We start from the raw sequence: 21,185 nt of genomic DNA, 5'->3' as shown, positions 1-21,185 counted from the left end.
GATTGAATTCGTGCTTCAGAGGCTGCGGATAGCTTCATAGGTTGCGTCTTAACCCCTTGTGCCACCAGGGAGGCCCAGGAAAATTTTCTTAATAGACCCATCTTGATGAATTGTGAATTTTTACAGAAAACATTTAGGGGCTTTATGCCTTCTTACAAAATGGAATAAAGGTGCCATCTGACAAGAATAGTATGATGGTGCTTTTTTAAATAGCTCTGTTTTAAAACAAATGTTGTTGGGACATGATATGATAATTTAAAAATTATAAACTATTTTACACAAATGTAGAGAATAGTATATAAGGTTTGCACAATAGTATGGTATATTAAGATTTACTCATAATGCTCATCTTTTTAAAAAACATGTATGTGTACATAAATACATGTATACACACACATATATAATAAAAGACATAGTACGTACCGCTTTTCCTCCTGCCAAGGAAGTAAATGCTATACTGATTTTGGTGTTGATCACTTTCAGAAGCTTGCTTTTGATAAATATATACCTACTATATATATCACTAAACATGTTTTAAAATACAGGTTTTATTATTATTCGGGATGGTGAGGGCATCAGGAGACAACTGCTATTGAAAAGAGAGTTTAATCAAATTATCCAAGGATGTCTTTTTACATCCTGTCTAATGCAGTATTAGAGATTCTGTCTAATGCAGTATTAGAGATTCTAGTTAGACCAATCAGAGAACAAGAAATAAAAGAAATCTAAGTAAGTAAAGAAGTAAAACTATATTTGCAAATGATATAACACTCTATATGGAAAATTTTATAAAGCAATCCAAAGACACAATCACAGACTTTTTGTTGCTACCTCTAGAACTCAGTGTAGTCACCTCAGGGTCTGCAAAGCCTCTGGATGTCAAAGCATCAAAAATACACAATTTATACATAATAAGACTTAATTTTGTGTATTGAGCTCTCTAAGTATACATACAGTACTAGATATAGACATACAGAGAGAGATCACCAACAGATTCTTGCATGCAGCTCTACTCGGTTCCTTTTCACTATTTTACAATTTGGCATTGTGTCATATACCACCGTTATTATTTATTCATTATCATTTATAAGCATTTATTTCCAGTGTTGTACTACTACAAAAGATATTGATGAATCTTTTTACCAGTCTCCAGGTGCACCTGTGCAGAAGGACATGGAATAACTGGTTCAAACGCATTTGTGTCTTTCACTTTTAACACCTATTGCCAAATGGCTGTTCTAAGTACCTGTAGCAAATTTCCCTGCCATTTAGAGAGTAGAAAATGTCCTATTGTTCTGCTTCCTCATCACCACTGATCCTGTATGATTTCCCTTTTAATGTTTGCCAATATGATGGCATGTAATGATATGTAATTATGTTGAAATTTGCATTTTCCTGATTACTAGTGAGGTTGAACATCTTTTCATATGTTTATTGGCTATTTGCATTTTCTCTTATAGATATGTTGATATCTATTGCCAATTTTTCTACTGAGTGGAACTGAGTTGTTTTAGATGCTAACACTTGGTTGGTTGTGTGTGTTGCAAATATCTTTCTCCTTTCTATTGCTTTTCACTTCCTTTGTGTATCTTTGAATTACAGAAATTTCAAGTTAAATAGTCAAATTTATAAACTTTTCAACTTTGATGTGAATTTTCTTATGTTCTTTAAAAAAGCAATCTTCTGAGCAGAATGTTATATTGTTCTAAAGCTCATTTTTCAAAAGCTTATTTTTCCCATTTAGGGCTTTTGAAAGCCTAAAATTGAGATTTTAATATGGTAATAAGCAAAGACCTTATGTCACTTTTGTCCCCACAAGGATAATTTCGTCATCCCTTATTCAGCAGTATCTTTCTCCAGTGACCTTAATTCTACCTGATCATTGTCTTTTGTTGATCTGTTTCTTTGCTGTTTACTCTTATATTGGTCTGTTTTTAAATCCCTGTCAATATTACAGCATTATAATCACTGCATCTTTATAAAAACTTTATTGCCCCAGCATGCCCATTCCCTCAATCTTGTTTTACTTCTTCAAAGAGTTTTGCCTATTGCTGGAAACTTGCTCTTCCCTGTAAATATTAATTCAGTCAGTTTCCTTTCACACAATACCAAACCAAACACTCTTGCATCTTAGACAGTCTTGCTGTTATAGGGCAGCCCCGATATAAAATAAAACGGGTTGCCTGGCTGTGGGTTCTCACCTGCGCACTGAAAAAGGACTTATTAATACTCCACTGCAGGCACACACAAAAGGTTACTAAAAGGTTTATTCACAAGGGAAAAGGGAAAAAGGAAATGTACAACTCAGGGAGAAAATAGGGAAACAAAGTCTTTAATGCGTCCTACCCGATCCGCCGACCTGGAAACCCAAAGGCACTCTCAGAGCTGGCTGGACTCTGAGAGCTGGCGGGGAGCCAAAAATGGGGGACCCCCCTCCAAAGCCCACGTGTCTGGCTTTATACCCACCTGGCTGCTTAACACCACCCTCAGGTCCCAGCCACCTTCCCTTTGGTGGTGATGGGATTTGGAGTGGGAGGGTGGAGTCCACAAAGCCTGTATGGAAATAGCGTTAGGACATCCTTTTCCCCCTACCTTGAATTTATTAATGTGGATGAAAAGGGTAACTTCATAATACTGAAACTTCCTATTTACAAGTAAGCTATTTTTGTTTGGAGTTTCTTTTTAATGTCTTTCACTTAAGTTTTATTTTCTATAAATGCCTCTTTTTCCCAAATTTATATTACATAAATTTAGTGGTCATTGAAATTGATATGACTTTAAAATGATATATGAATACAGATAGTTTTGTGCACTTATTATATACCTGGCTACCTTACAAGACTTTTAGTTCTAATAGCTGTTACTTGCTATCTATAGATAATGACAATTTTTAATATCAGTAATTCTGATCTGTCTTTTCCCTTTTCTTTTTCTGTGTAAGGGGCTTCTAGCACAATATTAAATTGAAGAGGTTGCAGCAGGCATCCTTACTTTATTCTTAACTTTAAAAGGGATGTATCTAATATGTCATCATTGAGTTAGATGTTGTCTGTAGTGTTTGACAGACTTTACCCCTGTTAGATTAAGAATATTAATTTTTCCCTTATTTCTCAAAAAGTGTTATCATAAATGGGGAATTTTTATCAAATATGTTGTCTGTTCCTATTAAAAAAATAATGCAGGTTTCCTCTTTTAATGTGAAATTTTCTTCAGTAGTGTTATAATATTTAGCAAACCTTTTAATTCTAGGACAAACCCAAACTATAATGATGCATTATTTGTTTAGACTTTGTTGGATATACATTATCACTATACTATTTCACTTTTTTCATTTACATTATTGGCCTAAATATCCATTCTTTTATTGCCCCTGTTTTTGATACCAGTGTTCCACAAGTGATTATATTTGTTATACTAACCCACAAACTGAGTTGAAGAGGATTCTTTTTTTTTTGATAGTCTCTGAAACAATTTGCATACGATTGGATTTTAAATTACCTTAAAGAGGTAGAATTTGCTCCTAAAATCATATGATGCTAACCTTATTTTTTGGTGGATAATTTTTAAATTATTAATCCAGTCAGTTTTTCTATATTTTTCTAAGTCAGTTTCTATAAGAATATGCTTCTATGAAAATTATCCAAAGCAAGTGCATTTTTCAAATCTAATGTTAAAAAATTGTTCTTACAGTTTTTTAACTGAAAGCTTGATAATCTGTAGCTAAGTGCCATTTTTCAAACCTCTTAAATTAGGATTTTCTGTCATAATTATTACAAAAATAGCCAGATATTTTTGTTCTTTTAATCTTTCCAACACATCATTATTTTGTTGATCCTCCCTATTGTTTTTAATTCATTTCTATACTTCACATTTTTTCCTACTCTCCTTAAGGCAAACTTAAAGTTAGCAATGTATTTTAAAGTTAACTGGAAGGACTCATTTACTTTATTTTACCTAACATCATCCTTTATACCTTTTGGCCTGGTCTCCCTCTTTACCTTAGAAGCATCACTTCATTTGTTAGTGCCCATTCATTTACATAGGCATTTTCTTTGTTGAATCATCTGCTATGCAAGTGTCCAATATTTGTCGTCGTCATCCTGACTTGGCTTTACTGCACATGATTTCTTTGAACATCCATCTCCTTTCCTCAAAATTGAATAGTGTTTCATTGTGTGGATGTGTCACATCGTCTCGATCTAACCCTCTATCAGTGAGACTTAGGTTTTTTCATGTCCTAACTTGTATAAATAATGCAGCAATGAACATTATAGAGCCTGCAATATTTTATTTGATGGTTTCATGTCCTTTGGAGACAATAGAAACTAAAGTGTGGGATTGCTGGGTCATGTGGTTTTTTCCATTTTCACATTTTTTAAGGCAAATCCGGATCGCTTTCCAAACTAACTCTGCTAAGTTACATTCCCACCAACAGTGTAATAGAGTTCCTTTTTCTCAGTATCCTTTGTCACACTTCTTGTTTGGGGTCCTCTTAATAAGTGCTATTCAAGGGTGTGAGATATCTCATTGTGGTTTTGACTTGAATGTTCCTTGTTTTCAGGAATGATGTATATTTTCCATGTTTGTTGGTCTTCTTGATATCCTCTTTGATGAACTGTTCAGATTTGCTGCCAATTCATTAATTAGGTTGTTGCTCATTAAAGTGAACCTATGAAAAATAGTTTCAAAGTTTAAGTGATAAATGGTTTTCTTCAACATTCAAATAAGTACTTTTTTTTATAATGATCAGTTTGGTGTTAAAGTTATGGCAGGAGTGCTTGAAACTATCACAATAAACCTTACAATACTGTAAGAAAGCTCATTAATCATATCAATAAACTTATGGAGAAACAACCTTATAGTTGTGAAATTGTAAAATAAAAAGTAGAATAGATTAAATTTTATTATTTATTTATTTTTATTTATTTAAATTTTATTTTTATATTCCCCATACAATTGCAACCCCCTTATTTTGACCCCAATCCCTCCTTTCCCCGTCCCCCACCCCCATAGAGTGTCTCTGGTTCATAGTTGTTTGTTGATTTTGATATTTTCTTTCTTATAGTTATTCTTTTTCCTGGTCCCTTATTTAAGTTTTCTAGATTCCTGCTATGAGTGAGACCATCCGGTATTTTTCTTCTTCTTTCTGGCTTATTTCACTGAGCATGATCCCTTCCAGCGCCATCCATGTTGCTGCAAATTGCATGTGTTTATCTTTTTTGAATGCTGAGTAATATTCCATGGTGTATATGTACCACATCTTCTTGATCCAGTCATCTATTTTTGGGCATTTGGGCTGTTTCCAAAGCTTAGCTATTGTAAATAGTGCTGCTATAAACATAGGGGCACAGGTGCTCTTTGGAATTGGTGTTTCTGTGTCCTTTGGGTAAATACCTAGGAGTGGAATTGCTGGATCATATGGAAGCACTATGTTTAGTAGGTCAAGAAATCTCCACATAGCTCTCCATAGTGGTTGGACCAGTTTGCACTCCCACCAACAGTGCAGGAGAGTTCCTTTTTCTCCACAACCTCGCCAACATTTGTTGTAGCTAGCTTTTTTTTTTTTTTTTTTTTGGTTCAAGGATGGGAGGTTTTGTCCTTTATTTTTTTTTTAAATAATAAATTTTATTTTTATATTCCCCCATACAACTGCAAATGCCCCATTCTGACCCCAATCCCTCCCCTCCCGGCCCCCACCCCCCAAAAAGTGTCTCTGGTTCATAGTTTTTTGTTGATTTTGATTTTCACTTTCTTATAGTTATTCATTTTCCTGATCCCTTATTTAAGTTTTCTAGATTCCTGCTATGAGTGAGACCATCCGGTATTTTTCTTTTTGGCTTATTTCGCTGAGCATGATCCCTTCCAGCGCCATCCATGTTGCTGCAAATTGCATGTGTTTATCTTTTTTGAATGCTGAGTAATATTCCATGGTATATATGTACCACATCTTCTTGATCCAGTCATCTAGAATAGATTAAATTTTAAAAGTGTATTTCAAATTACAATGTGTAGCTGAGTGTTCGTGAACACATCCCTATTTTACCAGTGTTTCCTATGAAACTACTTTTGCGTTTATATCTTAAGTTCTAACCAGAAATAGCATAAAGAAATAGTGACTTTATAGTTTTCTGTTTCCAGTCTGTTCTTTAGCTAGTTTGTGTTGGAAACTTGTCATTGGCATCTTTTGTTTCCTTTTTTGATAGAATAAAATTATAAAGATATTTTATGTAGCAGTTCAGCTGTACATTGTTTATTTTCATTCTTTGACCATGTGTAAATTTAAAAGATGGCTTCTCTGGGTATCGATTTGGTTTTGACTTACCAAATATGTGTACATTTTCTGGAGGTGGAAAGAATTGTCTTCTATTACTTACTTCTAAGTAATATAATTGCATCACTTTCAAAGAAAATAATTTTTTATACTTATTACATAGATTAATTTTCCAACTATTGTGAAAACCTACCTTATTGAATAAGAAATGCTAATTTCTTTGTTCCTTGTGTTGTTTTGCTTCCCCTGAATTTTCTTATTCTCTAAAGGAATTCCTTTGCCAAAACTTACTCGGCTAATTAAATTTGTCTAAAGTGCCTTTATTTTGCTCTCACATGTGATGATAAATTTTGGGTTATAGGATTCTAAATTGAGTAATTTTCCCTAATAATTTCAAAGATACTTTTACAAAGTTTTCTGAATTTTTTTCCAAAGACTTTTTTCTCTCTGCATTTCAAATAATTTATTTTACATCTCTACAGTTTTAATTGACAAGTGTAGATTTACTTTTGTTCCTCTTCCTTGAACAGAGACTCAGAATCTTTCATAAATTATGAAACAAAGATGTTCCCTCATTGGAAATTGCTTGCCCTCCATTTTCTGTACCTATGTTCTAGAATGCATATTAGATAGATGGACAGACAGAAATGCATATTGCATTCTCCCATGTCTCACTTCATCAATTTGGTATCAATTTAGCATCAAAATACAAAATATTGAATTACCTAGTTCATTAATTCCCTACAAGGATATTTTGGTTTCTGTTTCATCTCTTAGAATTCTGGTTCACTGGGACACACTCAGGGTTCCATCTGATACTCAGTTGGTTCACTTTGGGCACCTAAGGATTTCTCTTATAAACTATGCATTTAAAACAATATTTTATAGAAGTTTTCCAAGTCATTTTTAGTGGAAATATTATCAGATTAGTAATTAATAACATTTTAGGAAATTGAAGTCATACATTCAATCTTCAAAAAGGATTTAACTATGTTAACAAGTTTGAACCACTTAATACAGGCATTGAAAGTTTTAGAAAATGTGCCTGCTACTAGCATTGAATCAAATCAAAAAGGGCCACTAAGAAGTCATTTATCCAAGATTTCACTATTTGTACATCTCACTGTTACCTCAAAATTTCAATTCTCTTAAATATTAGACAATTTGAGGAAAGCAGGTTTATTTGCTTTGTTTTCATCATTCTTCTGCCTTGTGATAAATAGAAACAAAATGAATTTGTATAATAACTAAGGTTAAGTACAATTAAATGAGTATGAGCTAACCTTGATTCTTCAGATAGGCATTCTTGAGGTAGATACTCTCCCAGATCCATCACACCTAATGCTAAATTACATTGCTTTTATTTAAATCACTTACCAAAGACTATTCTTTCAGTATGATATAACAGTTTTGCAGCCCAGGTTCAAAATTTGCCCATTCTTTTCCTTCTTTCCTGTATATATTTATGTAGTTTGGATTTTTTTCTCATTTTAATCCTGTGTAATGGTCATAATTATTACATCCACTTTATCTTGCAACTGTTTTCTGGCAGTCCAAAGTTTTCAGTTAGACATTCCCAAGAATGTAAACTCCAGAGCAAGAACAACACACATGGTCCCTCACCAGAGTTGGTCCACGTGACAGCCAAATGTTAACAAAGTGAACATAAAAGATCTGTTTGGATGAATAATCACTTTGTCTGAAACAATGTCCTTAGTACCAACAAATAAGCAAATGGAGCAATGAAGGTTTGTGAAACTATTCAAATCCTTAGTGTTTAATTCCCACCAACAGACTGCCTTGTGGAAGGAAGGATTAAAATGGAAAGAAAACCAAATCCCTACTAATCAATTACAAAACAGAAGAAAGCCAGAGGGAAAAAGCCATGGTCACTTGTAATTCTAGCTTCAAGTATAGAACTTTCACACTGTTTAATAACCATCCACTCAATCATTCAAGAAACATTTGAGTACTTGTAATGTACCAGGCACTGCTCTAGACAATATAGTATATAGCTATAGACACAGAAATGCCTGCCCTCATGAAGTTTGCATTCTAGTTATGGTAAGCAACAAGTACAGTACAAACATAGATACATAGAATTATACCAGAAGTACTATAAAGAAAAACTTAAGCAGGAAAAGGAATTGGAGGCAAATTTGAAATTATTTTAAATAGGATGGTTGAGGAAATTCTCACTGAGAAAGTGACATTTGAGTAAACAACAGGCTGAAGAAGCAATCCAGGAAGAAACCCGGTGTGTCCAAGGAATAGCGGGAAAGAACTGTGACAAGAATAGGGATGAGAAAAGGGGGGTGGAGGTTAGTACGTTTCTGGGAAGGGGCAGCTGGGAGTTTTTGTGAGCTCAGTAGGCTACTGTGTACAGTCTCAATCATTCCCTAAAATAAGGAACCATTGGCAGGAATCTTGAAGCAGATGTGTGACAGATATTTAAAGTTGAAAAAAGTGGAAGTGACTGAGGCTAAGAGGAGCCTTTTTAAGATGGGAGAAATTATGGCATTTTTGTTCACTAATGAGCAGGATACAGCAGAGAAGCAAAAATAGGCAGATGAAATTTATGGACTAAAGGTACAAATTGCTATAGTGATTACCTCGATTAGAAGAGCGAGGAAGAGATGGTGAGGACTGTTCTGTCATGACCCTAGACAGGTAACAGGAGAGAAGTTGGTGTGGATGAGTCCAGGTGCAGATGCATTTGTGACAGAGCCATGTGAGCTCGAGGAAGCTATTTTCTGTTAGGATCAATTTCTCTGTCTGGAATAGGGAAGGATGACAATAAGGGGGAGGCATTGAGGGGTGCAATAGAAAAAGAGCCTCACATAGGGCTGCAGGAGACAACATGAAGTACTGTGACAAGAAAGTTCATACTCCAATTCTGCCACGTATTAGTCATATGACCTGGATGTTTTCTTACCTCCCTAAACCTCAGTATCCTTATGCAAAATGGAGACAACAATAGTGCCAACACCACTACTTTGTGGTGTGGCTAAAGAGACATCATGTGAAGCAATCATAACCATCACTAAGTGACAAGCATTTAATATATGTTGGCTGTTAGCTAATACGCATCAGGTATTCAATTACTTATCAATAAATGGGTAGGTTGTGATATTTTATCTGCATTCTCTTTTTCAGGAGGTTTGTTCTCACCAAACTTCAAGTGATCCCCAAAGGAGCATTTTCAGGATTTGTGGACCTGGAGAAAATGTATGTACCTAACCCCCAACAATGCTGTGAGTGATGATATCTCAAAGAGGCAGCAGCCTCCGATTATGTCTAGCTTGATGCTTTCTCTTGTTTAGAAACCAGTCTGCACCTCTTCTAATTTTATCCATACTACTATTTAGGAAATAACAATAAGGAAATCTTTCAGAATGTGGCTGCTTGAAATGAATATACGGTCAATCTTAACAATGCTCATTTTTTTTTTTAAATAAGGTGTTGCTCCCAAAGCACCTATGAGTTGAATTTTTGTAAACCAAAGCCTGATCCTTTGCTCACATTAATTATTTTTCAGGATACCTTCTGTTGTCTTGATTAATTTTTAATTGATAGTTCTAGACTTCTTGTTCATATACTGACAAATGGTAATTGATACAGAAACACTTAAAAGTATTGGTTAAGTTTACAGCACTCATGGATATTTTCTTTGAAACTATCCTTCATGAGTGCAAATATTCAAATATTCACTTTTCATTGGTTTAGTTGAATAAAAGAGTATAACCAAATAGGATTTTCTCAAAGCGGAGGTACAGGAATAAGAAGCTGAAGAAATTCTCCCATACTTAAGGTAAGTTTTTTTTTCTCTGAAGTATCTTGTGCCGAGGATATGTGTTCTGTGCTTTGGAGTCATCAATTTGGAATTTAAATGCCAGTAAATAGATTATTTATTAATTCCCTAAATTATATGCATTTTTGAAGCCCCATAAATTTTCCTTTTGGTTCTTTGAACCCTTCTTTAGGAAGAACATTAGCTGAGGTCTAAGGAAGTGGTAGAGACTCATTGATGGAACACAGACCAGAGAAAAGAGGCTGCAGGTTTTAGCAATTAAGCCACCTGCCTGGAGGGTGGCAGAATCCTGGGTTTGAGTGTTTCTTTTAATGCAAATTTCCTGCATAACCTTGGTTAAGTCCCTTATCTATCAGGGTCTTATTTTCTTATCCATGTACTAAGAATTTGAAAGGGGGAGATCCTTCTGTGATCTCAAATTTCTTAATGCAAGTATCCCCCTGTTAGATGAGAGTCCAGTGTAAGACTTCAGTCTTCAAAGTGTACCTTCCTAGGAACATTCAACACTCACAGGAATTGGGAGGAGGGGACACTCGCCAAGGAAAACAGAGCAACAATAGAGTTGGAGAGCTTTGAGTTCAAGATGTATCCTGAATGGATCAGCCATGGCCCTGATAAGTACCATAGCCCCAATACGATTGCATAGAAATTACCCTCAAGACAGGCATGCCAGATATCCCAAATAATCCTCCTTAATCTAATTAAATCTAGCAAATGTGACTGAGTCCTCATTGGATATCCAAAGAGACAATCTTGTAGCAATAAAAATGGTTGGGCTGAACTGATAGAGCAGTAATTCCAGGGACAAAGCAACTGGCTCAGAAACTCCTGATTTTCCTCAGACACAGCTTACCCATTTCTACCTCATGTCTTTATTAACTATCAATAGATTTAACTGACATAGTGAGATACTAAAAGTGAAACCAATCTTATTTTTCAATACTCTTTTGATCCTAAGGCCTCGAAAACATTCCTTAGTAGAGTGTGACTCAAGTGAACTCTGAAGAGACTACCCTTCAATCCCTCTGCTCACCTTCCTCCATTGTCACGCCTTCTATTCTTGGGCACTGATAAGTTTCATCTCGTTCTTCTAGTTTTTATTAAGTTTTCCGAACATCATAAGTAAATGGCTTCCTCTCTATAAATCATAGTCTTTTATTCATTCTGCATATGTGGCCAGGTTCACATAACCTTTTCATAAAAGGAATAAAAGTTTTCTGTATAAATTCTGCCTGCCTTCCATTTACCTTCCTCTCCTTCCCATCATTACCCACTCTTTTCAAAGAGCAGCCTGCATTTACTACCCCTAATCCTTTTGGCTCAATTGCTTCTCAGCTTGCCCACTTGGCTACAAATTCTTTAACATGATTAAATTATTCTATTAAAGGTCCCCATCATACCATAACTGCCAGGTCTAATGAATTCTACTTTGTCTCCTTAGTACTTAACCTATATCTAGCTTTTGATTTCAGTGACTAATCTTCTGATTCTTCTCAATACTCTTTCCCTTTCTAATTTCTATACACCCACCTCCCTGCCCTCGTAACCTTTCAGACTGTTCCATAACCTGTTCTCTTTATCTTGTTCCTCAGATGCTTAACAAAACTTTATCTATTCCAGTGCTCCATTTTTTATAGTCACACTCCCAAATCATTATTCCAAAATCATAATTCATCAAATAATGCCTTACTACCGGGACTCTAAAACTCTTAGCAGCAACTCCCAACTCTCTTCTGAGGCCATTATTGTTGCTTGGAAAGAGAGACTTCTGATCATCTACAATTTAGTAAACTGAAAGTTATCTCAAATTCAGTCTATCCAAACTTCAAACTCATTATCTTCATCCTTAAATTTGTCATCTTCCTGTATTGCCCAGTGAATAACATCACCATCTGTCAGTCTTCCAAACAAGAAAATTCAAAGTCTCTCATAACTCAAACACCTTATAAATCTTTTCTCTCCAAGTGTTTATCCAAGATCATTGATTTCCCCTCAAAAATATTTCTGGAATCCAGCCCTCCTCTCACTTTTGCTGCCATACCTATCCCAACCCCAATCTCTTAGAGACCCTCATTGCTTAGATCTCTGGCAAATAAATCAAAGCCCATTATACCAATCATATGCACTGTGTAATTCACTTTCAGCAGGTAGAACAAACTTCCATTTCCCAAGCACCAGATAAATGTGGCTTATTTAGAATGTGATGGCTGGTTCTTTGATTTGATTCTGTGTGCCATGCCCTATTCAGAGTTGCAGGTGAATGAACAAAATGTGGTTTATCCTGGTCTACATAGATGTTGTCCTTCTGTTTTAATACTACTTCTAGGTAGACTCCTGCTTGTCCTCCAGGAGCCAGCAGGAATGTTTGCTTTTCTGTCATGTCTAACTGCCAGTGGATCCAAGCCACAATGATGTGTTCACAGCATTAATAGCACATTTATTAGATTGCATGGAGAATTTACAGGTTATTCCAGAGCCTTGCTTATTCTTTCAGGGAGGAGTATACCTTACTTTGTGTTAAAGTAAAACACCAAGTCCTATTATTTTTATCTCTTTACTAGACCTCTAATCTCTCCATGTAGCTCCTTCTCCAGTTACCATAATCTTTCACTGGATAACCTCAGTAGTCTTCTGCCTATGCTGCCTCATCCTCTAGCATGCTCCCCTCGTGCCCACCCTTCTCTATACAGCAGTCAGTGATGGCTGCCAAGTTCATATCTACTCATGCCGCCTTCCAACCCCTGTCCTGCCACTAAAACACACACACACACACACACACTCTCTCTCTCTCTCATTCCATCCCTACCATTGCTCTGAACATAAAACAGAAACTAGACCTCTTCCATTCTCTCCTTTGTTCTACTAGTTTGTCTTATGCTGCCCATGATAAGCCTTGGCCCATGCTATTCCTACTAACCAGCAGGTCCTTTCTTATCTGCCATTTCATCAGCTCCTCCTCATCCTTAAGATTCCCACACCAGTGTCACTTATCTAGGAAACCCTTTCTGGCCTCCCCAACTAGAAAATCCCCTACTGTCTACCCTTTCACATCATCCTTCCTCTCTATGAGGCAGCTATCATTTTAATAACTTTAACTTCTCTCTGTGACAATTTAATGAATTTCTAATTCTTCTATAGGGCTTTAAATGACATGAACACAAGGATATGTTTTTACTCACTATTGGGTAGACGGTGCTTTGCAAAGATTTAGCTACATACAGAAAATACATGAATACTAGAAATATAATTATTTGGGAAAACAAGACATCCAGATATGTAAGGAAAATACTAAATAACAGGATAAGGATAAATAATGTGGGTGTTGATAGGCACATAAACACTGGCTGTGAAACTACTGTGATCTAGGCAGTTACACAGTTATAATTTAAAATATAAAGCAGGAGAAAAAAGCACAAGGTAATATGCTCAAAATAAATGATACAAACATTGCATTTTCTTTGGACTCTTTCTGTTGTGAGAGGCAAAAGAAAATAAACCTCATACAGGCTTAAGGAAAAGAAGGGGATTTAATGGCTCATTTAACCTGATGGTCAGAAAGAAAGAGTGGCTTTAGAAACCGCTCTATTCAGGTTCAATGTCATTAACTCTGACTCCCTCCCTCTCTGAGGTCTGCCTTCCATTATGTTGGTTTCAGCCCTTAGCCCTAGCCCCTGGTGGCAATGGCAGCAGAAGCCTTGCCTTCACACATCTTAAGTTGTATGCAGATGGAAGGAATTGACATTTTTCTTGCTCAGTCCATAGATGTCTAAAGATTTAGTCTCACTTGATTAGATTAAGCAACCATCCCTGGATCGGCTGTGCACCTAAGAGTGTGATATTTAAATTGCTTGGCCTGGGTCATGGGTTCTATTCTTATAGTTGAAAACACCTACCCCAGCCACATGAACTTCAAGTGGAGAAGGGAGACAGACAGACAGATACACACACACACACAGGTCTTTGCTAGAAAAAAAACAAAAGGCTAGATGCTGATAGTTAAACAACTAATGGCCATAATTAAAATTGATCCTATTGTCATTCAGAAGAGAAAGTTCCTCAACTACCTAGGCCACAGAAACTAATACTGGAAGGATGGGTAGGAGCTGCACTGGCAGTTTTTGATATTATATGATGTTCATGATAATTACTGTCACATAGTTAAATTTATTGAGGTCTTACTGTGTGTTAGGCAGTGACTGGAGCTTGTTACAGTCATCATTTCTTTTTAATTGCCCCCAGTTTTATTCAAGGTATCATCATTAGGGTCACTTTACAGGTGAGGAAACAGACTTTGAGATCAAATTCCCTGTCCGCAGTAGCACAGTGGACAAGTGATAGGAGACATTGCAGAACAGAATTTACCTCCAGTTGGGTGGAACCAGATTTTTTAAGAGATTCTAGTTTCACCCATTTTTACTTTGAGTCTCACTTACCTCACCTGTAAAATGATAAGGTCTATTTCACAGGGTTGTCAAAGCCCTTAAATACTTAATTTCAGTGTTGACATTATATGGATATTTGATTAATTTTATTCTTCCTCCTCCATCCTGTTAGAGTGATTGAAAGAATTCATAACTTCCCCCAACTAATGTCAGTTCTTCTTCATTCGTTAACCCAGCCGAACCCAGCCCCATCTGTTTCTATAGGAAGTCAACAAGGAAAGGAGCCTTTTTGGTAGAACACAGAACAGGAGTTTCTCCATTAGAAATGGAATGGCCCATGTTTATCACCTTAGCTTTAAGCAGCATCACCTCCTATCCTCATTACATTAGGACTGGCTAGGAGAAAAGGAAATCATTAAACTCTCTGCAATGTGAAGTGGCTTTGCAAAGTGCACTGTAAACTGTTTACATTGTCTTTAATTACTTTGGAGCCATATGTCAGCTTGGTATAAAGTGTGAAGATTACACTGAATAGGGTGGGGGGAGTAGGTGACAATGTGGTGATTTATGGTAACCAGAAAAATTATGTATGGAAATGAGTGCAATTTAAAAACACATCTACATGCTATTATAACACTGGAGGGGGAAGAAAAGTCAGTTTATAACAAAATATCTTTGAAAATAGGAGCATGATGAATATGTAAATGAGACCAATCAACATCAGCTGAGATATGGTGTATGCAGATGAGACGGCAATGAGCCAAAATGTGAAACAGTTCCCAAACCATAAATATGAACCATATAAAATTCATTTGAAATATTCATGATAACATAAGGACAAAAAATATAATCAAATGATTTATTTGCATATAAAAATGAGAACAGTAGTCTGACACTCCAGCCTCCACTCCCAAATCATTGGGGGAAGGAAAGTTAACTTAGCACAGGGACTTTCAGTGGAGGAGATTTATTGAATGAAAACTGTGGCAAACACACTAAAAAAGTTGAGTACCCTCCCAATTCTCAGTTCTTTGTGCTCACTCAGCCCAGATAAAGGGAAGGAAATAAATAAGTAACTAAAAAGATAGTGACAATAGCTTTAGAAAATTTAGGCTTTGATCTGCTTTGTCTCTGAGCTATTCATTGCAGATCCTTTCCTGGTAAACCATCTGTGACTCCAAAAGGTAATGGGGGGGGGGGGTGGAATGAATCCTACTTACTGAAATAAAGGAGAGGCTAACTCTACAGCCTCCTGGTAAAACAAACAAAAAACCTAAAAACCAGTGTTAGACCCATCAGATCTCAAAGCAGGAAGTAGGGGATTGAGCCCCTGCACATAAAAAGATAATAGTAAGTGGTTCTCATGTCAGATTGCACTTTAGAATCCCCAGGGGAACTCTTAAAATAATCCACAGACCTGACTATCATTTCAGGGATTTTTCATTTCATCTGTCTAGGATGGGACCAAGTATTGATTACTTTTTAAAGGTCCCTTGATGATTTTAATGTAGATCCACAGTCGAAAGGTGGATGGTATTTCAGTGTGAATCCAATTCATGGAGACAGTCAGGAGTGTACATAATGGGTCTACATTGTGTGGTTGAAGCAGAATAAATACAAGGGATGGAGGTGAGGACAATTCAGAGAAACAGCTGGGGTCAGATCACAGCACCTCAGAGGCCATGGAGACAAGCTTGAATATCACAGTGTGATAGGAGCTAAATGGGTTAATTTTGGCAACTCAGTTCTAGTAAAGGTCACTCGTACATAAGATTTTGCTAGTGATTTTGGGGGTTTATATAAGTAAAGATTCTATGTTTTGGTTTTTTTTTTTTATATATTGGTGTTATCAAACGAGAACAGACCAGTGCTTGCCAAAGGGGAATTGCCAAGCAGGAGAAATTGGGCAAAGGGAGTTATAAGGTACAAAATTCCAGTCATAAAATAAGTCATTTAGATGTACTAGACATCCACAGGGTAACTAATTGATGATGACTAATAATTAGTTCTCTATAGCATATTTGAGTTGCTAACATTAAATTGTAAATTCTCATTATAAAAAAAATATGATCACACATGGTGATGACTTGTGCACCCAAAGGTTGAATTTTAGGTTGTACTCCTGAAACTAATGTCAGTTACACCTAAATTTAAAAAATATTTAAATATGAGCACAAATTTAAAAACGTAAGATAAAGAAATGGGCACAAAGCACATGAAAATATGCTCGACTTCAGCTGAACACAATTTGAACAAACTTTCAGCTGACTGCCCTCTACAGACAAGGGTACTGCCATTCAGAAAGGATCAGTAACCACCCAGGGTCAGAGGACCCTGTCCTGGTAAAGGAAAATACAATTTAAAAACCTCCATGAATATCTTACATACCCATTAAAATGGCTGAAAATAATACTAATTTATTGTTGAGACTGTGGAGAAACTGGAACCCTCATACATTTATGGTGAAAATCTAAAACGGTGCATACAATCCCTTTGGAAAAGTTTGAAAGTTTCTTATAAAGCATTTACTCAAGAGAAATAATGGCATATGTGTGTACACACAGACCTGATTAATTATTTTCACAAAGATTTAATAAAGAGCCCCTAACTAAAACCACCCAAATACTCATCACCCAGTGAGTGAACACATTGTGTTCACACTGTTCACAAACAACATACTAAGCAGTAATAAAAAGGAATAGCCTGAATGCTCACAACACGGATGAATTTCAAAAGCATTACATTAAGCAAAAAAGCCAGATACAAAATATGTACACATGACTACACAAAACTTTAAGGATATCTATTCTATAGTGACAGGATGCTGAGGAATGGTTGCCAGTGGATATTGTCTGGGGTGGGGGAGGGAGAAACAGGAATTTTTACTGCTGGTAGAGATGTGGTGGCCTGTAACAAAAGGTACCATCTGTTTAAACTCAAAGGGTTAAAATGAGTGCTCCTTATTTGTGAAGTTAAACCTCAATAGTTGATTTAAAAAAAAAAAAAATTATTCAGCACCTACTTGGGGCCCAGGTATTTTAAATACTACATCTCAGTTATTCTGCCCTAATTTGCCCTCTACCGACAAGGGAGTCTGACCTTCAGGAAGGAACCCACAGGCCTTTCCTGGTGAAGCTAGGATTTAAATGCAAGGTGGTCTGGTCCTTTCTGCTAGACAAGGCTTCCTTTTCATTGGCATCTACAATTTTCCAAAGTCATTCTACCAAAGCATGAGTGACAAAGGGGAGGATTAAGGCTGTGCAAGCTGCTGCTTATGCATTTATTATTAGAGGTGAGCACTTCTGTACCTGTGTACTTGGGACTTCCATCAACCAGTAACTAGTTATTTTCTATTGGGCCAGTCAGAGAGAAGAGGAAACCTCTCAGAACATTTTTGCCTTTAAGTTCCAGTGTGCCAACTCATTTCTGGGTAAAGCTCCTGCTGAGACTGGCTTTAGTCCAAGGATTTGCAAACTGAGCTGCCTGTTAAGTTGCAAATTAACTTAGTCAGCAGTTGGGAAATGTAAGAGTTGGGTCAATTAAGTTGTCATTATTGACCCAGGTCAAACAGGAGTTAGTGTTTAGAAGGTGAAAGTACTTATCTCATTTCCTGTTCTCCATAAATATTCTGAAAATAAGTATTTTTGTTATATTTATTGCTTCAAACAAAAACACAAGAGGCTGTTTTCTTGTCACTTTTTGGGTTGATGTGGTTTTAGTGTTTTCCATTAAGTGTCCTTATTTTCAAGTGTTTCTAGGTGGGTCCTTAAAATAGGCTATAATACCTAATAGCTGCCCAGCAGTGTGAGACAATAATCTTATTAGCTTTGTATTTATATGCTTGGGGTTTTAACTTGCTGTTTTCCTTTGTTTTGACTTTGAGTTCTTTGTGTGTGTTAGGGGAAGATGAGTCTGATAGGGAAAACAATTCCTAAGATAGAGTGATTTTTCGAATGCCCTCACACCCTATTCATTACAACTCTCCAAATCTTATTCTCTATGCTTTCTCCATGAAGGCAATATAGAATTCCTTTGCTAGAAGGGATTGCAAAGAAGAAGATACTGGAAGAATACAAATAAGAGCCCCACTGACTCTGTCAGCTCGGGATGCTGTAATGAAACGCTAAGACTGTGTAGCTTAAACAAGGAACACTTATTTCTCACAGTTCTAGAAATTAGAAGTCAAGATCAGAGTGCCCTTTGGTCAATTTCTGGATTTCTGGTGAGGACCAGCTCCATGACTTGTAGATCACTGCCTTCTTGTTGTACCCACACATGGCTGAGAGGGAGCGCTGGGCTCCTTCTCCCTCCTCTATGGGCATCAATCCCACAAGAGTGCTCCAGCCCATGACCCCGTCCAATTACTTCCCCAAGTCTCTGCCTCCAAACACCATTAAAGGAATTAGGACATCAATATATGGATTTGGCAGGGGGAAAGAACAAAACATTCAGTTCAGAGCATCATTTGTGAACAAGTAAGCTTATAAAGAGGTATATTGTGAAGGTGTATCTGTGCTCTCTACATCTTCCATCTCTAAGATCTACTTTCTTGGCCACTGGAAGCTCCAAGGCTCTCATGCTCCTTGGTGATCTCTGCTTGGCACCTTTTATTCAGCAGCTAAAAACTTCTAGGTGGCAGGACTTGACGGAGGTTACTCAAACAAGGATTTTCTGCTTTGCCATCAAATATACTGATTCTCCATTTTCTGGTCAACAAGCAAGCAAAAGCATCAACCCTGTCTTTTAAGAATTCTGCCTTGCTTGCCCTTGTGACCTTTCTTGATAGGGCGAGCTGTGGGTGAACCCTTCAAACGTCCCGTTTGTGGGTGTTCACATACATTACAGAAAATGAACTGACTCTTTTTCCTCTCTGGCTATAAACCCAATGCTTGTGTATACTCTCAAGACAGCATAATACTCAAGTTAAAATTAACCCCATGGCACTGCTCTGGAGTCTCTTACTAGGTTTTTTTTTAAAGGTATTAAAATAAAAACATGCAAGATGCAATCTAAACGCAAGCTCCAATCGATGCACAAACTATTTATTTTTATTTCCTCATTTATCCCATGCCCATCACAACCACATCCATCTGGGCTGTTTATGACTTAATAAGATGCTTTAAACAGTAAAAGGCTCAAATAGGATATGGACCCACTTGCTGCCCAACCCCCAGTAGATAAACTACCTGAATATTACACTTCAAAAACCTCTCCTCTGGTGCTCAGATTCACCCTGGCCAGACTGTATGGAAATCAAATGAGCAGGAGCATGTTTTTGTAGTTGAAATCATTCCAGAAGTTAAACAAGCAGAGAAAAAGTGTACTAGTGAGGGATAAAGCCCAAAGAAGTCTAATGAATAAAGGAGAAGTTAACCACCCCAGTGAATCTGAGATTCCGAGAGAGTGTGGGCATAGAGATAGTATTTTTACAAACATGAAATTTGCACTACATGTGAGCATGTTCTGAAAAGTTAAAAGAACATACAAGCACCAGGTATGAACAATGGATGCATATTGTTCTGTCTCCCACTCGTGGTGTCTCAGCCCAACCACCACCAACCATTGCTCTTGCCTTTCTCTCATCCATTATTCCTCCAGAGCACAAGGCTAGGCACACCAGGAAGGACAATGGCAGCAAAGTTTAAGAATTTGTGATCTACTTCTTAGGGTTTTACCCAATTTTTCAGAACTTCCACTTCCCTAAATTAACCTCTTAATATTTTTAAATGTTCTTCATTCATCTTTTTCCCAGCAATGATGTGAAGAATGTATTGGCATCAGAATTCTAAAGAGTTCACTAATTGGCTCCTCCAAGACAATCTGTCATTTTTAAAAAACATGAAGTGGATAATAGTATTGCTGATTCTAAAGAATTGAATTGGTGAGGGGATTTTATTCAGTGTGGTATATGTGCTTAAGGAGATTTGCTTTTATACATGAAAAAATCATATCTAGCTTGACTCACTTGTTTGGACTGAAAAGTCCATGTGTATATGAACTTCAAGGAAGGAGAAACTTCCTGGAATCACACTGACAATAGTACTTGCAAGATTCTGCTTATGAGTGTGTGTCCCCTCACTGTCTGACCAGGTGGAGAAGTCAGGACTGAGGGCAGGGGGTGCGGAAAGGTTTCTTCACAGAATAATCATAATTGAGGTCTCAGTCTTCATGAATTTAAAACATGCTCCCTTATGCCTTCCCTGACTCTCCTCATATAGATGTCTTAATTTGACTGGATTGAAAAATGTACACCTAGTATGTCACTTTGTATTTAGTAAAGCAGACACTTGCTTGAGAAGTAAAAGGAGAGTGGTTTACTGCAGCACCAAGTTCCACAACAAAAAAAATCCTGCAAGGAGAGTAAGAACCACACTAACTTCAAGGAAATGAGGCCAAATCAGAGATCACTGGTTGAGGCTTTTTAAAGGGAGATTTATAGACTTCAGTCTGGTACTCGAGACAAGTGCAGGTTGACGAATGACACCAGCTAATCCATCAAGTGATAGATCAGGTTCATGGAGTAAGTGACTGTGACTTCCATCATTCCCTGAACACCTATGTGGATGCAGCCAGTGCAGCTCAGTCCTCGAGCGGGACACCTCTCTGTAACCAGTGTCCATGTTGTTTGTGCTCGTCCATTTGTGACAACACTGGGACCAAATAAGCTCAGGGAAACTAAGCCACCCACCAGTTAGTAACTCGGTAAATTGTTCTTGAGCCA

At 36.9% G+C, this 21,185-nt stretch overlaps 1 protein-coding gene across 2 annotated transcripts in view; it reads left to right on the top strand.

The window, feature by feature from the left end:
- Positions 1 to 21,185, top strand: part of FSHR (follicle stimulating hormone receptor) — a gene marked incomplete at its 3' end in the record, with an annotated part of 153,278 nt that overhangs the window by 61,291 nt on the left and 70,802 nt on the right. For both annotated transcript variants that reach the window (XM_084235114.1, XM_084235113.1), the window contains exon 2: positions 9,428 to 9,499. In XM_084235114.1, coding sequence (XP_084091240.1) covers positions 9,428 to 9,499 — 72 coding nt within the window. The remainder of the gene's footprint in view (positions 1 to 9,427; positions 9,500 to 21,185) is intronic.

The sequence above is a fragment of the Talpa europaea genome (assembly GCF_964194135.1).
Source record: "Talpa europaea genome assembly, chromosome: 6".
In the NCBI taxonomy this organism is placed as follows: Eukaryota; Metazoa; Chordata; class Mammalia; order Eulipotyphla; family Talpidae; genus Talpa; species Talpa europaea.
This window is presented reverse-complemented; position numbering and strand designations above follow the sequence as displayed.